This window comes from Saccopteryx leptura, chromosome 1 (assembly GCF_036850995.1).
Source record: "Saccopteryx leptura isolate mSacLep1 chromosome 1, mSacLep1_pri_phased_curated, whole genome shotgun sequence".
In the NCBI taxonomy this organism is placed as follows: Eukaryota; Metazoa; Chordata; class Mammalia; order Chiroptera; family Emballonuridae; genus Saccopteryx; species Saccopteryx leptura.
Genome location: NC_089503.1, coordinates 98374815 through 98395214, shown reverse-complemented (window position 1 = coordinate 98395214; position 20400 = coordinate 98374815). Strand labels below are relative to the sequence as shown.

The 20400-nt window shown below is 45.4% G+C and overlaps 2 protein-coding genes across 6 annotated transcripts; one reads left to right on the top strand and one right to left on the bottom strand.

Annotated features, from left to right (window-relative positions):
• The first annotated feature begins 4394 nt into the window (after window positions 1–4394).
• Window positions 4395–16803, top strand: CENATAC (centrosomal AT-AC splicing factor). 3 transcript variants are annotated; one of them, XM_066371997.1, is made up of 11 exons: window positions 4395–4542; window positions 4660–4844; window positions 5908–6006; window positions 11429–11495; window positions 11572–11634; window positions 11954–12015; window positions 12163–12265; window positions 13147–13177; window positions 15889–15978; window positions 16351–16483; window positions 16638–16803. In XM_066371997.1, the coding sequence occupies exons 1-11, from the start codon at window positions 4423–4425 to the stop codon at window positions 16711–16713; spliced, it is 1029 nt and encodes a 342-aa protein (XP_066228094.1). In that variant the 5' UTR covers window positions 4395–4422; the 3' UTR covers window positions 16714–16803. The 3 variants fall into 3 exon arrangements, with proteins under 3 accessions (XP_066228094.1, XP_066228100.1, XP_066228103.1); XM_066372003.1 differs by having other exon boundaries at window positions 4681–4844; window positions 16638–16802; XM_066372006.1 differs by lacking the exon at window positions 5908–6006.
• RPS25 (ribosomal protein S25) lies at window positions 8416–20203 on the bottom strand. Of its 3 annotated transcripts, none has more exons than XR_010749878.1 (6): window positions 20068–20203; window positions 19764–19859; window positions 18620–18803; window positions 16903–17001; window positions 8913–9076; window positions 8416–8691 (listed from the first exon to the last, which is right to left on the bottom strand). XR_010749878.1 is itself a non-coding variant. In XM_066372026.1 (6 exons), the coding sequence occupies exons 1-4, from the start codon at window positions 20068–20070 to the stop codon at window positions 16907–16909; spliced, it is 378 nt and encodes a 125-aa protein (XP_066228123.1). In that variant the 5' UTR covers window positions 20071–20203; the 3' UTR covers window positions 8416–8691; window positions 16773–16817; window positions 16903–16906. The 3 variants fall into 3 exon arrangements, 2 of the variants coding, with proteins under 2 accessions (XP_066228123.1, XP_066228132.1); XM_066372026.1 differs by lacking the exon at window positions 8913–9076 and adding an exon at window positions 16773–16817; XM_066372035.1 differs by lacking the exon at window positions 8913–9076.
• Window positions 20204–20400: the final 197 nt, after the last annotated feature.

The window sequence follows — 20400 nt, the reverse complement described above, 5'->3', positions numbered from 1 at the left end:
GAGAGAGAAGGGGGGGAGCAAAAAGCATCAACTCCCATATGTGCCTTGACCAGACAAGTGCAGGGCTTTGAACCAGCGACCTCAGCGTTCCAGGTTGATGCTTTATCCACTGTGCCACCACAGGTCAGGCCTGTCTGGTCATCTTTTTTTTTTTTTTTTTACAGGGACAGAGAGAGAGTCAGAGAGAGGGATAGATAGGGACAGACAGACAGGAACGGAGAGAGATGAGAAGCATCAATCATCAGTTTTCATTGCAACACCTTAGTTGTTCATTGATTGCTTTCTCATATGTGCCTTGACTGGGGGCCTTCAGCAGACCGAGTAACTCCTTGCTGGAGCCATCGACCTTGAGTCCAAGCTGGTGAGCTTTGCTCAAACCAGATGAGCCCACACTCAAGCTGGCAACCTCGGGGTCTCGAACCTGGGTCCTTCCGCATCCCAGTCCAACGCTCTATCCACTGCGCCACCGCCTGGTCAGGCCTGGTCATCTTTTAAGTAAGCTCTGGTCTAGGCTTCTGTAGATAAGATAACCAATCGTCCTCCTTTAGGGAGGACAGTCCTTCTTTTGTAAGTTCTGTCCTCCCTCGAAAAGTGTCCTACTTGTCCTCCTTTTTGATATTGGAAGACTAATCTATAAATGTCCATATTCTGTCAATGCACAGTCGATCCATTGCGTGTAATGTGACGTATTTGTATTTGACATGACAATTCGTCAAGGATCAGTACAGTGCCACGAGACGCGATTATGAGACGCATGCGCTCCCCACTCCCCACGGGAGACCTTGAGAGCGCGCGATATACCAAGCATGCAAATGGCTTTGTGTACTTCTTACTGAAACACAACATGGCACATACAACATTGTAGACTCATGATTATTTCTTTCTCAGTGAATATTTAATCATAGACAGGTAAGCACAATTCACATTTTATTAATTTATTATCTATTTAATAATTTTCAAATATGTATAATTTTATTTACAAGTATTTTCCTGAAATTTGAGGTTTTTGTTTTGTTTTGTTTTGTTTACAGAGACAGGGAGTGAGTCAGAGAGAGGGATAGACAGGGACAGACAGACAGGAATGAAGAGAGATGAGAAGCATCAATCATTAGTTTTCCATTGCATGTTGCAACACCTTAGTTGTTTATTGATTGCTTTCTCATATGTGCCTTGACCGTGGGCCTTCAGCAGACCAAGTAACCCCTTGCTGGAGCCAGTGACCTTGGCTGGGTTCAAGCTGGTGGGCTTTTGCTCAAACCAGATGAGCCTGCACTCAAGCTTGCGACCTCGGGGTCTCGAACCTGGGTCCTCTGCATCCCAGTCCGATGCTCTATCCACTGCGCCACCTCCTGGTCAGGCTGAAATTTGAGTTTTAAAGTGGAAATCTAACCTCAAACCATATCTATTAATAATGCATTTTGGTTAAATACATAGTTGCATAAAACAGACGTTTTTTAATTAGAAAATGATAAAACCTGACCAGGCAATGGCGCAGTGGATAGAGCGTCGGACTGGGATGGGGAGGACCCAGGTTCGAGACCCCAAGGTTGCAAGCTTGAGCGCGGGCTTATCTGGTTTGAGCAAAAGCTCACCAGCTTGGATCCAAGGTCGCTGGCTCCAGTGAGGGGTTACTCGGTTTGCTGAAGGCCTGTGGTCAAGGCACATATGAGAAAGCAATCAATGAACAACTAAGGTGTCGCAATGCGCAATGAAAAACTAATGATTGATGCTTCTCATCTCTCCGTTCCTGTCCGTCTGTCCCTGTCTATCCCTCTCTCTGACTCTCTCTCTGTCTCTGTAAAAACAAAAAAAAAGTGGTAGAGCGTCAGCCTGGCGTGCAGGAGTCCCGGGTTCAATTCTTGGCCAGGGCACACAGGAGAGGTGCCCATCTGCTTCTCCACCCCTCCCCCTCTCCTTCCTCTCTGTCTCTCTCTTCCCCTCCCGCAGCCAAGGCTCCATTGGAGCAGGGTTGGCCCGGGCGCTGAGGATGGCTCTAGCCTCTGCTTCAGGCGCTAGAATGGCCCTGGTTGCAGCAGAGCAACGCCCCAGATGGGCAGAGCATCGCCCCCTGGTGGGCATGCCAGGTGGATCCCGGTCGGGTGCATGCGGGAGTCTGTCTGACTGCCTCCCTGTTTCCAACTTCAGGAAAAAAAAAAAAAAGAACAAATGCCAGACATCAAAATAGACAACAATTATCTCTTTGAAGAAATTAGAAGACTGAATGTATATTTGAATACTGAAAAATTAATCTAATGGGAAAATGAACACGTCAAAATTGATAAAACATGGGTGAAAATGTTCAGCCATTTCAAAGATGAATACATTCCATGTGAAAATTTATTCTTGTTCAATTTACATTGTGCTGCCCTGGAACTAATGCAGCAGTTGATTTTTTTCAATTGCTAATGATTTTTGGACAAGTGAGAAATCGAGATTAAATGTTGATACTCTAGCTGCAGCGCTTGCTGTAAAATTCAATATGAAGGATATTTCTTGTTCAGATATTTCCAATATATTATTACAAGATGATACAGACAAAAAATATTCATTCAGTGGAAAAGTACTCATTTAAATAATATTATCTAATATATATATTATCTAGCCTGATCAGGCGGTGGCATGATGGATAGAGCGTTCGACTGGGATTCAGAGGACCCAGGTTCGAGACCCCAAGGTCGCCAGCTTGAGCACTGGCTCATCTGGTTTGAGCAAAAAGCCCACCAAGCCTGAACAGGCGGTGGCGCAGTGGATAGAGCGTCTGACTGGGATGCGGAGGACCCAAGTTCGAGACCCCGAGGTCGCCAGCTTGACCAAAAAGCCCACCAGCTTGAGCCCAAGGTCACTGGCTCCAGCAAGGGGTTACTCGGTCTGCTGAAGGCCCGCGGTCAAGGCACATATGAGAAAGCAATCAATGAACAACTAAGGTGTTGCAACGCGCAACGAAAAACTAATGATTGATGCTTCTCACCTCTCTCCATTCCTGTCTGTCTGTCTCTGTCTATCCCTCTCTCTGACTCACTCTCTGTAAAACTAAATAAATAAATAAAATTTAAATAATATTATCTAAATGAGTATTTTTTCTTATAATTATTATTAAAAATTAATAGGCATGTAAGCATAATTACAATATAAAATATTACAAATGTTTTTATTATGCATTTATCATATTATAATGTATTGTTGCAATGAATAAAATATTTATTTATGATATTGTTTTCCATTTATTTTTGTCCTCCTTTTCATTGTAAAAAGGTTGGTCACTTTACTGGAGAGGAACTCTAGGATGGAGATTACAACTTGAGGATTTCAGCCCTGTAAAGAAACAATTCACCTTAGGCCAGCCCTACGGTTTGGGAGCAGGATAGACAGGATGACTGCTAATTCTAAGAAAGGTCACTTCCAAAGTATTAATAAAAATTCCAGTAGATTAGTACTTGTCCAGATTAAAGATGTCTGCTATCCCTCAGCAATGATTTTATACCCTTTATAGTTTCCCCTTTACAGCTTTATAGTAGCAATGTTCACAACACCCCTCTGGGGTAGGACTGTGATGGTCTTAGATTATGGCCACCCTCCGTCCGCTGGTACTGAAGAGCACTAGGTGCTGCCTCCACTGTGCAACCATCCACAAAGTTACTTCCCCGCCCATGCCTCAATCTTCGCACTTGTAAAATGCCGATAATAGCCTGACCAGGTGGTGGCGCAGTGGATAGAGCGTCGAACTGGGATGTGGAGGACCCAGGTTCGAGACCCCGAGGTTGCCAGCTTGAGCACGGGCTTACCTGGTTTGAGAAAAAAGCTCACCAGCTTGGACCCAAGGTCGCTGACTCCAGCAAGGGGTTACTTGGTCTGCTGAAGGCCCGCGGTCAAGGCACATATGAGAAAGCAATCAATGAACAACTAAGGTGTTGCAACGCACAGTGAAAACCTAATGATTGATGCTTCTCATCTCTCTCTGTTCCTGTCTGTCTGTCCCTGTCTATCCCTCTGACTCTGTCTCTGTAAAAAAAAAAAAAAAAAAGCCGATACCCCGTAGGGTTATTGTAAGGATTAAGTGAGGTTAGGTTGTTCATGTAAGGATCTGGACACACAGTGAGCACCCTATAAATTACTAGTTGTGATTTGTTATTTTGTCAATGTACGTGTGGTGTATGGTCCTGCAGTTTCACCTAACGGTTGCGTGCGCTCTTTCCGCGGAGCTGCACAACCTCTGACGACGTTTTCTGGTTAGACAGCATATTGCTGACGCTCTGCGTTTGAACGTAGAGGGGAGGGGAGCGGTGAAGGACCCGCGCAGCCGCAGATGGGTTTGTAGTGACGTCTTCCCGTCACCGAGTGCAGCGGCATGCCGCCGGGCTTGCCCCGCCCCCTAGAGGTGAAGGGTCAACGGATTGCGTAGGTTCCACTGCACGCCCAGGAGCCATGGCTCCGGCGCAATTCTGCCCACTGTGCCCCCAGACCTTCTTCTGTGGTCGCGGACATGTATACAGTCGCAAGCACCAGAGGCAGCTGAAGGCGGCTTTGGATCGGCTCTTGCCACAGGTGTGAACGTAAGGGTGGAGAGGGCCGAGCCGGCCTCGGGGCGGGGAGGCAGTGCATTGAGAATCCCAGAGTGAGGCATTTGAGGTCTCGCTCGGGTTCTCACCTGGCCTCTTTCAGATTATACCATCTCCCCGGCAGGTGGAGGCCGCCCGCAAAGCCGTCCGCGCAGCTCAGGTGGTGCGGTACGTGCCCGAGCACGAGCGGTGCTGCTGGTGCCTGTGCTGCAGCTGTGAGGTGCGGAAACACATAAGTCACGGAAACCTGACAGTGCTTCACGGGGGGCTGCTGGAGCATCTGGCCAGGTGAGATCCTGGCTAGGGGGATCTCATCGAGCACGTTCGCATTTATGCGTTGGAGGGGGTATTTAGGGTGAGGGGAGGAAAGCTTTTGCAATTTGATTAGGGTAGACGGATTGTCACCATATAGGTGTTGCCTACCTTAAGGATAGAGAGCTTTTGGCTGTCATGGTCCCAGTGATGTTGGTCCCACTGGGAACCCATCAGGGCAACTAGCTCAAGGTTATTTCCCATCACCTTCTCTTAGAGTCGCATTTAAAGTTTTTTTTATTTTTGGTTTATTTTAGAGAGAAAAAGAGGAAGAGAGAGAGAAACATTGATTTATTGTTCCACTTATTTATGTATTTATTGGTTGATTCTTGTATGTGCCCTGATTGGGGATCAAACCCACATCCTTGGCCTATCAGGACGATGCTCTAACCAACTGAACTACCTAGTCCAGGCTAGATTCTCACATTTTTTATTGGAAGAGGGAGACTAGAAATCTGGACAAGACTAGTAACAGTATTTCTTTCTCGGCCTTGCCCAGAAGAAATGTAGATGTCAGTTTGCATTACTTATCTAGCCTGACCCGTGGTGGTGCAGTGGATAAAACATCGACTTGTAAAAAAAAAACCCCAAAAAACAAAAACAAAAAAACATCGACTTGGCCTGACCAGGTGGTGGCGCAGTGGATAGAGCGTCGGACTGGGATGCGGAAGGACCCAGGTTCGAGACCCCAAGGTTGCCAGCTTGAGCGCGGGCTCATCTGGCTTGAGCAAAGAGCTCACCAGCTTAGACCCAAGGTCGCTGGCTCCAGCAGGGGGTTACTCGGTCTGCTGAAGGCCCGCGGTCAAGGCACATGTGAGAAAGCAATCAATGAACAACTAAGAAGTCGCAACGCCCTACGAGAAACTGATGATTGATGCTTCTCATCTCTCTCTGTTCCTGTCTGTCTGTCCCTGTCTATCTCTGCCTCTGTAAAAAAACAACAACAAAACATCGACTTGTAACGAATTATCTAATGCCTAGATGTCTGAGTAATATTTTATAATCTATCATTGAGATTACTTATACTTTCCATTCTCAGCCCAGAGCACAAGAAAGCGACAAACCGATTCTGGTGGGAGAATAAGGCTGAGGTTCAGATGAAAGAGAAATTCCTCATCTCTCCTCAAGATTATGCACAGTAAGTTGTTTCTGAAAGATGAAGTAGCAGAGTGTGAATTCTCTTGATCTGTGTCAAGTACAGGAGCTTCTTCTATTAATTGGAGAGACTTCATAATTATCTATTGTCTCTTCATGGCACTTGTTTTCTATGCCGCGGACCAACAGCACAGCTAGTAATTGTCCAGGTCCTGAGTGAGAATGATGTGGAATGAAGATATAAAGTCAGAGAAAAGAAGTATGGGATCGAGAGGTCTCTGTAAACTGATGGCAAGCCAGAACAAAGCAAAACCCCCAGTTTGCTTTATTATATAGTGCAGAGCCATTATGCAAATAAGGAAGTCTTGAGATCCGGCACGTTCAGGGTGGTATGGCCTTAGAGAGGCTTAAGAGGAAGTCTTTTTTTTTGCATTTTTCTTTTTTTTTTTTTTATTTGTTTTTTAATTTTATTTATTCATTTAGAGAGGAGAAAGAGACAGAGAGTGAGAAGGGGGGGAGGAGCTGGAAGCATCAACTCCCATATGTGCCTTGACCAGGCAAGCCCAGGGTTTCAAACCGGTGACCTCAGCATTTCCAGGTCGACACTTTATCCACTGTGCCACCACAGGTCAGGCTTTTTTTGCATTTTTCTGAAGTTGGAAACTGGAAACGGGGAGACAGACTCCCGCTTGCTCCCAACTGGGATCCTCCTGGCAAGCCCACCAGGGGGCGTTGCTCTGTTGTAACCAGAGCCACTCTTGCCCCTGGGCCAACTTTGCTCCAGTTGGAGCCTTGGCCTGTGGGAGGGGAAGAGAGAGACAAAGAGGAAGAAGAGGGGGAGGGGTGGAGAAGCAGATGGGCGCTTCTCCTGTGTGCCCTGGCCGGGAATCGAACCCCGGACTCCTGCACGCCAGGCTGACGCTCTACCACTGAGCCAACCGGCCAGGGCCGAGGAAGTCTTAATACAAAGTCACATATATGAGGCATAAACAGGAGTCTTCTTAAGGCATAAACAGGAATCCCCTTAAGGCATAAACAGGAATTCCCCCCACCATGCATAACTAAAATCAACAGTTGAACAAACAAAGGGTGAGAGGAAGGGCCTGTAAATTGCCTCTAGCTACCTAAATAATCAGAGGTTGTGGGGAAGAGCTTAGCCTTTAGCAGTTTAACCTAGCAAGTGAGGTGGGGGGGATGGGCAGCAAGGACCCTGTCAGTTTACTGCCAGTCCCCCCCACACCTCTGTCCCCCAGAAATCTAAATTTCAAGGACCCTATCAGCTATCAGTCTCCCACAATTCTAGGCACTAATTGGACTCAAAAGAAGTATGACGGTCTTTGTTATTTACTTATTTTAATTTATTTTCTTTTTTATTTTTTTACAGAGACAGAGAGTCAGAGTGAGGGATAGACAGGAATGGAGAGATGAGAAGCATCAATCATTAGTTTTTCGTTGCGCATTGCAACACCTTAGTTGTTCATTGATTGCTTTCTCATATGTGCCTTGACCATAGGCCTTCAGCAGACCTAGTAACCCCTTGCTTGAGCCAGTGACCTTGGGTCCAAGCTGGTGAATTTTTTTGCTCAAACCAGATGAGCCCACGCTCAAGCTGGTGACCTCGGGGTCTCGAACCTGGGTCTTCCACATCCCAGTCCGACACTCTATCCACTGCGCCACCGCCTGGTCAGGCAGTATGCTGGTCTTTGAAAGGTTTATAACCTAGTTGGGGATGGGATTTACAATGCATTTAGCAAATAGAGAACAATATATAGTAAAATTTGACTATAATCAACTATTTAAATATATGGCACAGTGAATACTAAGCCCCTTTAAGAATAGAGGTTGTTTATAGTGTATAAAAAACTGGTGCTCACCCAATACCCACACTTAATACAGTAGTTTTAGACAGTATTTTAACTGGCCTCTGGAGAACCCTTAGAAACAGGTGCAGCATGCTGCTCAGCACAGAGGGGGTTGAGCCCTGGCTGCCTCTAGAAGAGGACACAGGCAGCCTCATAACACCACTTTTATTAGTACCATATTGAGATTATGGGATGTGCAACCCAAGGGGATCTCAGGGCCAAAGTTACAGAGAAACTCTTGGTATCTATGGTATTATTCCTTCCTACTCAATGTGGAAAATAAGGAAGGAATAATAAAAATGCCTAAATCCACTACCTTGCCTTCAAACCTGTGGTTCAAATAGGGAGGAGATGGGAATTTGAGGACAAAAAGTGCTCACTCCCCATACTCTAACCCAGTTACATATGGTTTTTGGTAGGTGAATATATAGTTGAGCAGAAACGTTTACAATTGAGAATTCTGAGGATAGACTCTTGCAACTTTTTATTTAAATATAGTTTTGATTTTTAACCTTAGAATTTCAAGCACACACACAAGACCAGACAAGGCCAACCAAGCCTGACTGACTGGTAATAATTACATGAGCCACTTTTAGGTTTCAACAGTTTATTAATTATATGAACAGAAAAGAGTAAGCCCTGCTGCCAGCTTCCCAGCCCCTTGTCCCACATGCCAAAAAGGACCACACTAAAACAAAAAGGGCTGGGTCACCACAGCATAAACTGTGAGGAGTTTCTGGGGAGCCAGGTATAGACAGTAGCTACATGGTTTTAAAGTCTGCAGCTCCACTCTGAGGGGCAGGGCAGAAAGCTCTCTTCTTCATCAGAACTGGGGAGTTGATGAGGAACTGTCCCATGACAGCCACCTAAGGAAGAAAGGAAGGGAAGTGGGAGATGGCCTTATAGCAGCTCCTTTCAAGCCTCCTGTCCTTTTGTGTTCTGGGAAGATCACACAAGCATTCACCCAAGACTATGATTAGCTGCAGTTCAAGGCTTTGCCAGTATGGATATGTGCAAGGTCGCCAGGGCACCATCAGAGAGCCATTCACCCACATGCATGTTTTAGATATTAAAATCTGGGCCTGACCTGTGGTGGCTCAGTGGATAAAGCGTCAACCTGGAATGCTGAGGTCGCCGGTTCAAAACCCTTGGCTTGCCTGGTCAAGGCACATATGGGAGTTGATGCTTCCTGCTCCTCCCTCCTCCTTCTCTCTCTCTCTCTCTTTCTCTCTCTCTCATCCTCTCTTCTCTCTAAAAATTAATAAAAGTAAATATTAAAATCTGATTAGAAAACATCCAGAAATTGACAGTAAAGACAAATTTCCATAATTATAAATCAAATTGATAACAATTACAAACAAAAGAATTCAAGTAACTTATTAATTTCTTGTGTTGACATGGTTTTAAGTGTCCCTTAAATATAACACCCTGTACTCACTGCATCCTGCCCCCTCATGCCCCATGCAGTCTCTTTCCACCACCACAAGTAACTTTTTTTTTGACAGAGACACAGAGAGAGGGACAGGTAGAGACAGACAGACAGGAAGGGAGAGATGAGAAGCATCAGTTCTTTGTTGCAGCACCTTAGTTGTTCACTGATTGCTTTCTCATATGTGCCTTGACTAAGGCGCTACAGCAGAGCAAGTGACCCCTTGCTCAAGCCAGCAACCTTTGGGCTGCCTGGTCAGGCATGAATTTTTTTTTTTTAGATTTTATTTATTCATTTTAGAGAGGAGAGAGAGAGAGAGAGAAAAAAAGAGAAAGGGGGCAGGAGCAGGAAGCATCAACTCCCATATGTGCCTTTGACCAGGGAAACCAGGGTTTTGAACTGGTGACCTCAGAATTCCAGGTTGACGCTTTAGCCACTGTGCCATCACAGGTCAGGCATGAATTTTTTTATTTTTATTCATTTTTAGAGAGGAGAGGGAGAGACAGAGAGAAGGGGGGAAGGAGCTGGAAGCATCAACTCCCATATGTGCCTTGACCAGGCAAGCCCAGGGTTTCAAACCAGCGACCTCAGCATTTCCAGTTCAACACTTTATTCACTGCGCCACCACAGGTCAGGCTGAATTTTTTATTTAATAAAATCCCAGAAACTTTTGGGCTCAAGCCAGCAACCATGGGGTCCTGTCTGTAATCTCATGGTCAAGCTAAAGACCCCACACTCAAGCTAGCAACCTCGGGGTATGCCAAGCCAATGCTCTATCCACTGCTCACTGCCTGGTCAGGTGAGAAATATTTTTTTAATGCATTAATTTTTTTTTTTACTTACTGGTTTTTTTATACAGAGAAAAAAACCCATAAATTTGTTGTTCCACCCATTCATCCATTGGGTAATTTTGTGTGTGTGTGTGTGTGTGTGTGTGTGTGTGTGTGTGTGTGTGGCAGAGAGTCAGAGAGAGATGAGAAACATCAATTCTTCATTGTGGTTCCTTAGTTCATTGATTGATTTCTCATATGTGCCTTGACCGGGGGGCTACAGCAGACCGAGTAACCTCTTGCTCAAGCCAGCGACCTTGGGCTCAAGCTGGTGAGCCTTGCTCAAACCCAATGAGCCCGCACTCAAGCTGGAGACCTTGGGGTCTCGAATCTGGGTCTTCCGCGTCCCAGTCTGACACTGTCCACTGCGCCACCGCCTGATCAGGACATTGGGTAATCCTTTTTTTTTTTTTAAAGACTTTATTCATTTTAGAGAGTAGAGAGAGAGAGAAGTGGAGGAGCAGGAAGCATCAATTCCCATATGTGTCTTGACCTGGCAAGCCCAGGATTTCGAACCGGCGACCTCAGCGTACCAGGTCAACGCTTTATCCACTGTGCCACACTGGTCAGGCTATTAGGTAATTCTTGTGTGTGCCCTAACCAGGGATCAAAACTCAAAACCCTAGCACATCTGGATGATACTCAGTAGTTTTTAACCACTAGTCTGCCAGAAATTTTGTGCCAGTCAGCAAGTTAACCACCCTGATGTTATGTGAAGACTCTATAATCTTCATATACTCAATCAGGATGGTTAACTCTTTCATGGACCAGCACCGGTCCATGGACACAGTTGAAAACCACTGCTCTAACCATGAGCTACACGGCTATTGGAAAATTGATTTCAGGTTCAGAGCAATGCAAGTACACTGCTCATAAAAATTATGGGATATTTTACCACTTTCTATTTATTTTGAAATATCCCCTAATTTTTGTGAGCAGTATACATGGTTAGCTCATGGAGTGGACTCCAGAGGACAAAGGAGTTAGTTTGAAGGGGTTCTCTCTAGCTGCATATGGGATAATTTGAATATTTTAAAAACTGATTTTCTTAAACATGGTAATGGTTTCATAGACTCTGTTCTCAGGTGATGCATGCTGAAATACTTAAAGTTAGGTCTCATGATGTTTAAAACCCATTTTTGTTTTGGCAAAAAGGAAGTATGTGTATAAAAGAGAAATGAGAGCCAGTATGGCAAAATGTTAACAGTGTCTGGATGGGAGGTCCACAGGTATTCATTATACTATTGTATTTCTTTCTGAGTTTGAAAAAACTTATCTACTGAGGATCTTTTCACAACTGACAGGGCCTGGGGTTCTGGGCTGACTTGCTCTTTTTCTTTTTAGATTCAAGAAATCCATGGTGAAAGGTTTGGATTCTTATGAAGAAAAAGAGGATGAGGTGATCAAAGAGGTAAGGTAAAGGAGAGGCCTCTGCAGGACCCAGCCTTGATGGTCTTGTACCTGTCTAAGCAGCCTCTCTCCCACAGATGGCAGCTCGGATTCGTGAGGTGGAGCATAGCCGGCAGGAGGTGGTTCGGTCTGTTTTAGAGGTTGGTTTCCCTCGGAGAAGCCAGAGCAGTATCCAAATCCACTGATCCCTAATTGTCCCAGGTGCAGCATTTTACCTACCACATCTAAGAAAAGTCTTGGACACTATAGTTTGCCTACCCCACTTGAATTCCCTTACCTGTCCCACCAGGGGGCAGGCCTTGCCAGTGGAGATGTGGGCAGGGTTAGGAGGCAGGGGAGAATTTGCAAGATGGGCAGTACCTCCATATGCTAATTTGTTTCCTTCTGGAGGCTGGGATTGTGGCCTAGGCAGACTCTTAAGCATCCTAGACACATTTATTTTTCCTGAATCAAACTCAGCCTCAGGCAGTGCCAGACCCAGAAGAGGGCTCTTCAGTACCTGGAAGCTGGAAAGAGAACAGGTAAGTCTGTAAGGTAATCTCTCATTGAGAGTTTGACCTGTTAGAGCTGTGTAACTTTTTGGCTGGGATATGGGAACAAATCTTATCTTGGCTATCCTCATGGCTCAAGGACCTCATCTGCCAGCCTTGCTCCTGTTTCTTTTTCAGCCAAGTAGCCTCCACCTCACAGCAGCCCTCATACTTGGACCTGCCAGCAGCTACAGAGCCTAACTGGATAGAGACAGGACCTCTGACATTCATTGGCTATCAGGTACAATGGTGAAGCCAGCCAGGAAAGAGCCAGTGCCCCCTCAGCTCCCAGGATACCTCTCCCGAGTTTCCTACCCATTCTTGTCTTTTCCCTCTTCTTGCACTGTTCCCTGGTGTAGTATTTTCAGACATCTTTCCTCATTCTCCACCCACACCTGTTGCCCCATTGCCACTTAGGAGTGCCAATGCCTAAATTCTATCTTCTGAAGAACCCACAGTTCCAACTTAAAACAGCTATAGATGTCTCACAAGCATTGGAAATTAATCCCCTTCCATATTCCCAGTAACTAGATGCAGATCCCTCTCCCCTCCAGTTCCCACATCCTACTAGTATGTCTTTTACCTCAAAACAAATTGGCTTTCTGGGGATAATTCCTATTCCTTCCTGTAATCCTGTTTCCATCACAGGAAATCGTTGCAGCACCTGTCTAGTCAACTGCAGCTGTACTACTGTGCTGCTTTTTTGCGCATGCAGCTGCCATTGCCTTAAATACTGTGCTTTCTTTCCCTCACCTAGTCATGTCACTTTTTCATGGAAGGCTTATCTGAGGTCATGTCTTATAAATGGTGGTACTACTATATAAAAAGCTGTGAATGTAACTTATGCTTAATTCTCCTCCCCAATATGTATGCTGTGAGGAAACTGTCTTGTGTACTTGGCACATAGTAGGCACATCTCCACTATTAAGATGATGAGTCCCTTGAGGACAGGACTTTCAGTGATTTACTGTGCTCTTAAGATGTAGCATCAACAAGGTGTGGAATTAGCATTGTGGCACTGGTTCTATCCACTTCCTATAAAGCTTGTCCTTTCTCTATGAGTAGCCTATCATCTCTTGACTTTCTATACCTAGGATTTTTTTTTCCTGTTTCCAACTACAGGACACACCAGGAGTTGGTAACATCCACTCAGGTAAGGCCCAGATCAGTATTTCTCAATTTATTTAAGTAGAGTTGAATTGCTTCTTAGCCTTTTTGTTAAGTTCAAGTGTATTATCTTCTGAACAGTTTGATGTTTGCCTGACCTGTGGTGGCACAGTGGGTAAAGCATTCAACCTGGAATGCTAGGGTGGCCGGTTTAAAACACTTGTCCGGTCAAGGCACACTGGGTAGCAACTACTACAAGTTGATACTCCCCCACTCAAACCACCTTCCCCTCACTTCTCTCTTCTCTCTAAAAGTCAGTAAAATCATTTAAAAGTGTTTTTATTGACTGATTTTAGCAAGAGAGGAAGGGGTGAGAGACAGAAACATCAATCCATTCCTGTATGTGCCCTGACCAGGGACTGAACTGGCAACCTCTGCACTTTGGGTGATGCTCTAACCTACTAAGCTATCCGGCCAGGGCAATAAATCATTAAAAAAAAATAGTTTCATGTCTGATACATCCTCTGAGGACAATAAATTAAATGAATTTTTGAAGCAGGACGATTAACTAGGAGCTTACTCTGTCCACTCCCCGTACAGACCCCACTACTGCTGTTTAGCAGTATATATGGATAAAGATGTGATATATACATATACACACAATGGGATATTATTCAGCAACAAAAAGAATAGAATAAAATTTTGTCATTTGCAACAACATGGATAGACTTAATAGGCATTATGCTAAGTGAAATAAGACATTGTGCAATCTTACTTATATGTGGAATCTATAAAACAAACTGAATAAACAAAAATAGACACAGACCCATAAAGAACAAGCTAATTCCCAAAGTGTAGGGATTGGAGTATGGGAATGGAAAGAAAAACCACTATCTGATAAAGGACTTGGAACCTGAAATATAAAATCAAAACTTAATAAAAGCCTATAAAGTGATGCTTGTCTGAATGGCTAAAATTAAAGACTGAACATGGCCTGACCTATGGTGGCACAGTGAGTAAAAGCATTGACCTGGAGTGCTGAGATTGCTGGTTCAGGCACATATAGGAAACTACTACTAGGAGTTGATGCTTCCTGTTTTTCCCCAACCCCTTGCTCGCTCTCTCTCCCCTCTCTCTAAAAATCAGTAAATAAAATCTTTAAAATAAATAAAATTACTGAACACGTGTTAAAGAACATTTATTGCTGGTGAGATGTAAAATGGCACCACCACTGTGACTTAAAATTAAACCTCCATTATGGCCTGACCAGGCAGTGGTGCAGTGGATAGAGTGTCGGACTGGGATGTGGAAGACCCAGGTTCGAGACCCCCAAGCTTGCCGGCTTGAGCGCGGGCTCATCTGGTTTGAGCAAAAAGCTCACCCAAGGTTGCTGACTTGAGCAAGGGGTTACTCCATCTGCTGTAGTCACAGTCAAGGCACATGAGAAAGCAATCAATGAACTACTAAGGTGTTACAAGGAAAAACTGATGATTGATGCTTTTCATCTCTCTCTGTTCCTGTCTATCCCTATCTATCCCTCTGACTCGCACTGTTTCTGGGAAAAAAAAAAAGACTGATGTTCACAAACTAGCAGAAGAGCATCATGTCACATTCCACTTTAAGAACTAAAGTCAAGTCCATTTAAAAAAACAAAAACCCTCTGCCCTGGCAGGTTGGCTCAGCGGTAGAGCATCGGCCTGTATTATGGGGGACCCAGGTTCGATTCCCGGCCAAGGCACATAGAAGCGCCCATTTGCTTCTCCGCCCCCCCTCCCTCCCTCCCTCCCTCCCTCTCGTTCTCTTCCCCTCCCACAGCCAAGGCTCCATTGGAGCAAAGATGGCCCGGGAGCTGGGCATGGCTCCTTGGCCTCTGCCCCAGGCGCTAGAGTGGCTCTGGTCGCGGCAGAGCATCGCCCCCTGGTGGGCGTGCCGGGTGGATCCCGGTCGGCCGCATGCAGGAGTCTGTCTGTCTCTCCCCATTTCCAGCTTCAGAAAAATACAAAAAAAAAAAAACCCAAAAACCCTCCATTATGCCCTAGCTCAATTGGTTAGAGCAGGGGTAGTCAAACTTTTTATACCTATCACCCACTTTTGTATCTGTTAGTAGTAAAATTTTCTAACTGCCCACCAGTTCCATAGTAATGGTGATTTATAAAGTAGAGAAGTAACTCTACTTTATAAAATTTATAAAGCAGTTACAGCAAGTTAAAGCATATAATAATTACTTACCAAGTACTTTATGTCGGATTTTCACTAAGTTTGGCAGAATAAACCTTTATAAAACAACTTACTATAGTTAAATCTATTTTTTTTATACTTTGGTTGTTTCGTTACCACCCACCACGAAAGCTAGAATGCCCCCTAGTGGGCAGTAGGGACCAGGTTGACTACCACTGGGTTAGAGCATCATCTCGAAGTATGGAGGTTGCCGGTTCAGTACCTGGTGAGGGCACATACAGGATCAGATTAATGTTCCTGTCTCCTCTCTCTCCTTTTCTCTCTTGCTAAAATTAGTAAATAAAAATTTAAAAACAAAAAAATCCCTAAATTATGATCCAGCCATTCCAAGAGAAAAGCCTAAACACAAATTGCTACAGCAGGTTTGTTTTTAGGAACCCAAAACTGGAAATACAGATGTTCGACAAAATGAACAATGGAATAGTACTCAAAGGAGGAACTGTTGATAGGTGTACCACAGATAAATTCCGTAACTATGCAAGAGCCTTAATTTCTGTTTAACAGGTTGGTCTTTTCTAGGTGCCACACCCCCCTGGATGGTCCAAGATGAGGAATTCAGCTCTGGGAACAAAGCAATAGGACCTTCGTATGAAGAATTTCTTAAAGAAAGTGAGTAAACCAATTCAGGAATGGCAGTGAGCCTAAACAGGCAGTGGCGCAGTGGACAGAGCATTGGACTGGGATGTGGAGGTTTAAGACCCCGAGGTCGCCAGTTTGAGCAAAGTTCACCAGCTTGGACCCAACGTTGCTGGCTTGAGCAAGGGGTCACTTGGTCTGCTGAAGGCCCACGGTCAAGGCACATATGAGAAAGCAATCAGTGAACTAAGGTGTCGCAAGGAAAAACCGATGATTGATGCTTCTCATCTCTCTCCATTCCTGCCTGCCTGTCCCTATCTATCCCTCTTGACTCAAAAAAAAAAAAAAGGCAGTGAGGTAGGTGTTCTTTTATCTTCCTACTCAAAGAAAACCATTTATCATTAGAGGAGAAACAGAAATTGAAGAAACTCCCACCAGACAGAGTCGGGGCCAACTTTGATCACAGCTCCAGCACCAATGCAGGCTGGCTGCCCTCATTCGGCCGCGTCTGGAATAATGGACGCCGCTGGCAATCCAGGTATGGTCCAGTGCCACAACCCCAACCCACCACCCCTTTGGAGATCTAACCCTTTCGTCCTATTAACCCTTTGAGTAGAGTTTTTTGTTAACCCTTTGAGTGAGGACATACATGAATGTTTGTAATACTCAAAGGGTTAATCCTTTCCTTTCAGGCATCAATTCAAAACGGAAGCTGCCGCAAGGAACAAACAACAGTCACATAAAGAAAAAAAAACAATGGTTTCCTGATACTTTTCCAACCACCACAGGACTCAAAGCCAAGTCAGCAAACAGACATACCCACTTATTGGTTTAATAAAGCTTTATTTTTCAAAATGTACAGTTGGTGGAACCTGCAAAAAAATTAAAAAGAATCAGTAGAATCTTGTAAAGGGGACACATACTGCCTACACAGTGAGCCCCTGGAGTCTTGCTCACCTGCTCATGCATCTTCACCAGCAGCTGGGGCATCCCCACCTTTGGTGTTTCTGGTGTAAATTACTTGAGCTCTGTGCTTTGAAACGAGTTTAATAAGTCCTAAGAAGAAAAAGGTTTCAAATAGTACTGAGATACTAATAACAGACATCAGAAAGTGAATTGTATATCCTTTCCCAAACAAATGCTGGCCCTGGCCGGTTGGCTCAGTGGTAGGGCATCGGCCTGGCGTGCAGGAGTCCTGGGTTCGATTCCCGGCCAAGGCACACAGGAGAAGCGCCCATCTGCTTCTCCACCCCTCCCCCTCTCCTTCCTCTCTGTCTCTCTCTTCCCCCCGGCAGCCAAGGCTCCATTGGAGCAAAGTTGGCCCGGGCGCTGAGGATGGCTCCATGGCCTCTGTCTCAGGCGCTAGAATGGCTCTGGTCGCAACAGAGCAACGCCCCAGATGGGCAGAGCATTGCCCCCTGGTGGGCATGCCGGGTGGATCTCAGTCAGGCGCATGCAGGAGTCTGACTGCCTCCCTGTTTCAAACTTCAGAAAAATACAAAAAACAAAACACAGAAATGCTGAATTAGATCATGAAAATTTACTAACAGACATGCCTGTATTTCAGGGGTCCCCAAACTTTTTACTCAGGGGGCCAGTTCACTGTCCCTAAGATCATTGGAGGGCCGAACTATAAAAAAAACTATGAACAAATCCCTATGCACACTGCACATATCTTATTTTAAAGTAAGAAAACAAAACAGGGCCCTGGCCCGTTGGCTCAGTGGTAGAGCGTCGGCCTGGCGTGCGGGGGACCTGGGTTCGATTCCCGGCCAGGGCACATAGGAGAAGCGCCCATTTGCTTCTCCACCCCCCCACCCCCTCCTTCCTCTCTGTCTCTCTCTTCCCCTCCTGCAGCCAAGGCTCCATTGGAGCAAAGATGGCCCGGGCGCTGGGGATGGCTCCTTAGCCTCTGCCCCAGGCGCTAGAGTGGCTCTGGTTGCGGCAGAGCTACGCCCTGTAGGGGCAGAGCATCGCCCCTGGTGGGCGTGCCGGGTGGATCCCAGTCGGGCGCATGCGGGAGTCTGTCTGACTGTCTCTCCCCGTTTCCAGCTCCAGAAAGAAAAAAAACAAAACGGGAACAAATACAATAATTAAAATAAAGAACAAGTAAATTTAAATCAACAAACTGACCAGTATTTCAAGGGGAACTATAGGCCTGCTTTTGGCTAATGAGATGGTCAATGTGCTCCTCTCACTGACCACCAATGAAAGAGGTGCCCCTTCCGGAAGTGCGGTGGGGGCCAGATAAATGGCCTCAAGGGGCTGCATGCGGCCCACGGGCCGCAGTTTGGGGACCCCTGCTGTATTTCTTGGTGATAATCTTAATTTTACTTATCCTTTCTAAATGAACCCATTACCTGTTCTTCAGATGGCCACCCTCCCAGCACTTTGTTCATATTACTAACCACCACCAGTTAGCCTGAACCCATTTCTAAAAATTCTAGGGTCTTGGCCAGTTAGCTCAGTTAGTTAAAGCATCTTTCTCACACACCAAGGCTATGGGTTTGATTCCCAGTCAAGTCACACACAAAAAAACAACCAATGAATACATAAGCAGAAAAATAAATCAATCTTTCTCTTTCCCTTCCTCTCTAAAATCAATTTAAGATGGCTAACACGGTTAGGTCAATTTAATGCGCAAAACCACACCAGTACTATATACCCTTCTTACCTTTACTAAGGAGCTCCTGTAGGGCGGCCCTGGCCAAGGAACCACGGATCTTCAGTCTCTCAGAGACAACAGCTGGGGTTATAAGCTTATAGTTGGGAACTTCCTTACAGAGTTTGTCATATGTTGCTTTGTCAAACAAGACCAGGTTATTGAGTTTGTCCCGAACTTTGCCTTTGGACCACTTCTGCTCACAAAAACAAAAAGGAAAGAAACTGCTGCTGAAAGCATTACCCATTTTCTTCCCAAACAACCTGTGTCAGAGAAATCTTTCCATATTAATAGGGCAGTACTGAGAGGGTTGCTCTGTTCCTTGGCCTGCAGAAACCTATGAAATTCAAGATTTGCAGAAACTGTACAAATTAAGATTCAAATAATTACAAAGGCAGGCTATAAAGAGACCCAGGTAAATTTTAATGGCATTACATACATTAAATTGACACGTTTGAGACTTTCCAATATGGGCTGAGCACCACCAAACTAATTAAAATAGTATTACACCTTGGTCAGGTGGCTTAGTGGATAGAGTTGTCCCGGCATTCCCAGGTCATGGGTTAGGTCCCTGGTCAGGGCACATATAAGAAGCAACCACTGAGTGCACAACAAAAAGGAATGGCTCAGTGGAACAAGCTGATGCTTCTCTCTCTCCCTCCCTCTTAAAGCAATAAAAAATTTTTAGGAAAGAAAAATATGAATGCATTAAAAAAATGTAACAACAGATCGATGTTTTCCATTCTTTAGAATCATTAGAATCTGTAAAAAAAAATTTTTTTTAATAAAGTATGGTAGGCATCAGAACAAATGCTTTATACATACTTAATTTCGAAGGAGTATGTACCACCCCATTCTTCGAGTGAGAATGGTGAGCCTGACCAGCATAGACCTGGAACACTTAGATCGCCAGTTCGAAAGCCCTGGCTTGCTCATCAAGGCACCTACGAATGCTCCTTGCTTCCTCTCTTTCTCTCCTCTCCCCCCTCTAAAATCAATACATAAAATTTTTATTTTAAAAAGTGAGAATGGTGATAAGAGAATAAGCTTTAATGCTTTGACTCTACACAACGTTAAAAACCATGTATTTGTTACATTACTACAGCTATATAAGACGGACACCCCCAATTTCCCTTATTCTTAGAGGGGCTCCTACCTTCTTTTTGGCCTTGCCCCCAGACTTGTTCACTGGGTCTTTGTCTTTCTTGGCCGATTTTCCAGCATCTTTCTTCTTCTTGTCGTCCTTGGGCGGCTGTTGAAGAAAAGCGGGAATACCCACATTCGCCTATTACTGCGCCTCGGGTCGAGCTCCACTGATGGAGCACGCGGGCGAACACCCCCGCCCGCTATTGGAGCGGCAGCCCGGCAGTTCAGGCCGTCCTCCTTCCAGTGGAACCTCCACTGCACTCGGGCATCGTCCAGCTCTCAGGCTCGCACCGGCTCCACAAAGCTACACTCACCATGGCGAAACTCCAACACAGGCCACTACCGCTGCTGCCTCGAGAAGATGTCGGACTAAAAGGAAACGCCGCTCACCAACAAGGCCAGAAACCTTCACCCACGGCGAGTGCTTCCGGGGCAAGGGGCGGGGCCCCGCGGAGGCCGTTTAAGCTGTAAGTGTGCCTGCAGTTGAACTCAGGATCATCAGCTGCACACCCGAGCGCTGTTTCGCTTTGTAGGGCTTTGCTGCTAGTTTTGAAGCCGTCACACGTTGCTTAGTCCTAGCGCTAAGAACCAGGACAGAGAAACGGAAAACAATGTATCAGGTTCCGGCAACTGATTCTCCAGCGTTA

Coding starts and splice junctions, on each gene's coding strand:
- CENATAC (XM_066371997.1), top strand. CDS start 4,423: ATGGCTCCGGCGCAATTCTGCCCACTGTGCCCCCAGACCTTCTTCTGT. Junction 11,635..11,953: donor TGGTTCGGTCTGTTTTAGAG/GTTGGTTTCCCT, acceptor AATCAAACTCAG/CCTCAGGCAGTGCCAGACCC. Junction 12,266..13,146: donor TGACATTCATTGGCTATCAG/GTACAATGGTGA, acceptor TTCCAACTACAG/GACACACCAGGAGTTGGTAA.
- RPS25 (XM_066372026.1), bottom strand. Junction 18,804..19,763: donor GGGGCAAGGCCAAAAAGAAG/GTAGGAGCCCCT, acceptor TTTTGTGAGCAG/AAGTGGTCCAAAGGCAAAGT. Junction 17,002..18,619: donor ACAGGAGCTCCTTAGTAAAG/GTAAGAAGGGTA, acceptor TTTTCTTCTTAG/GACTTATTAAACTCGTTTCA.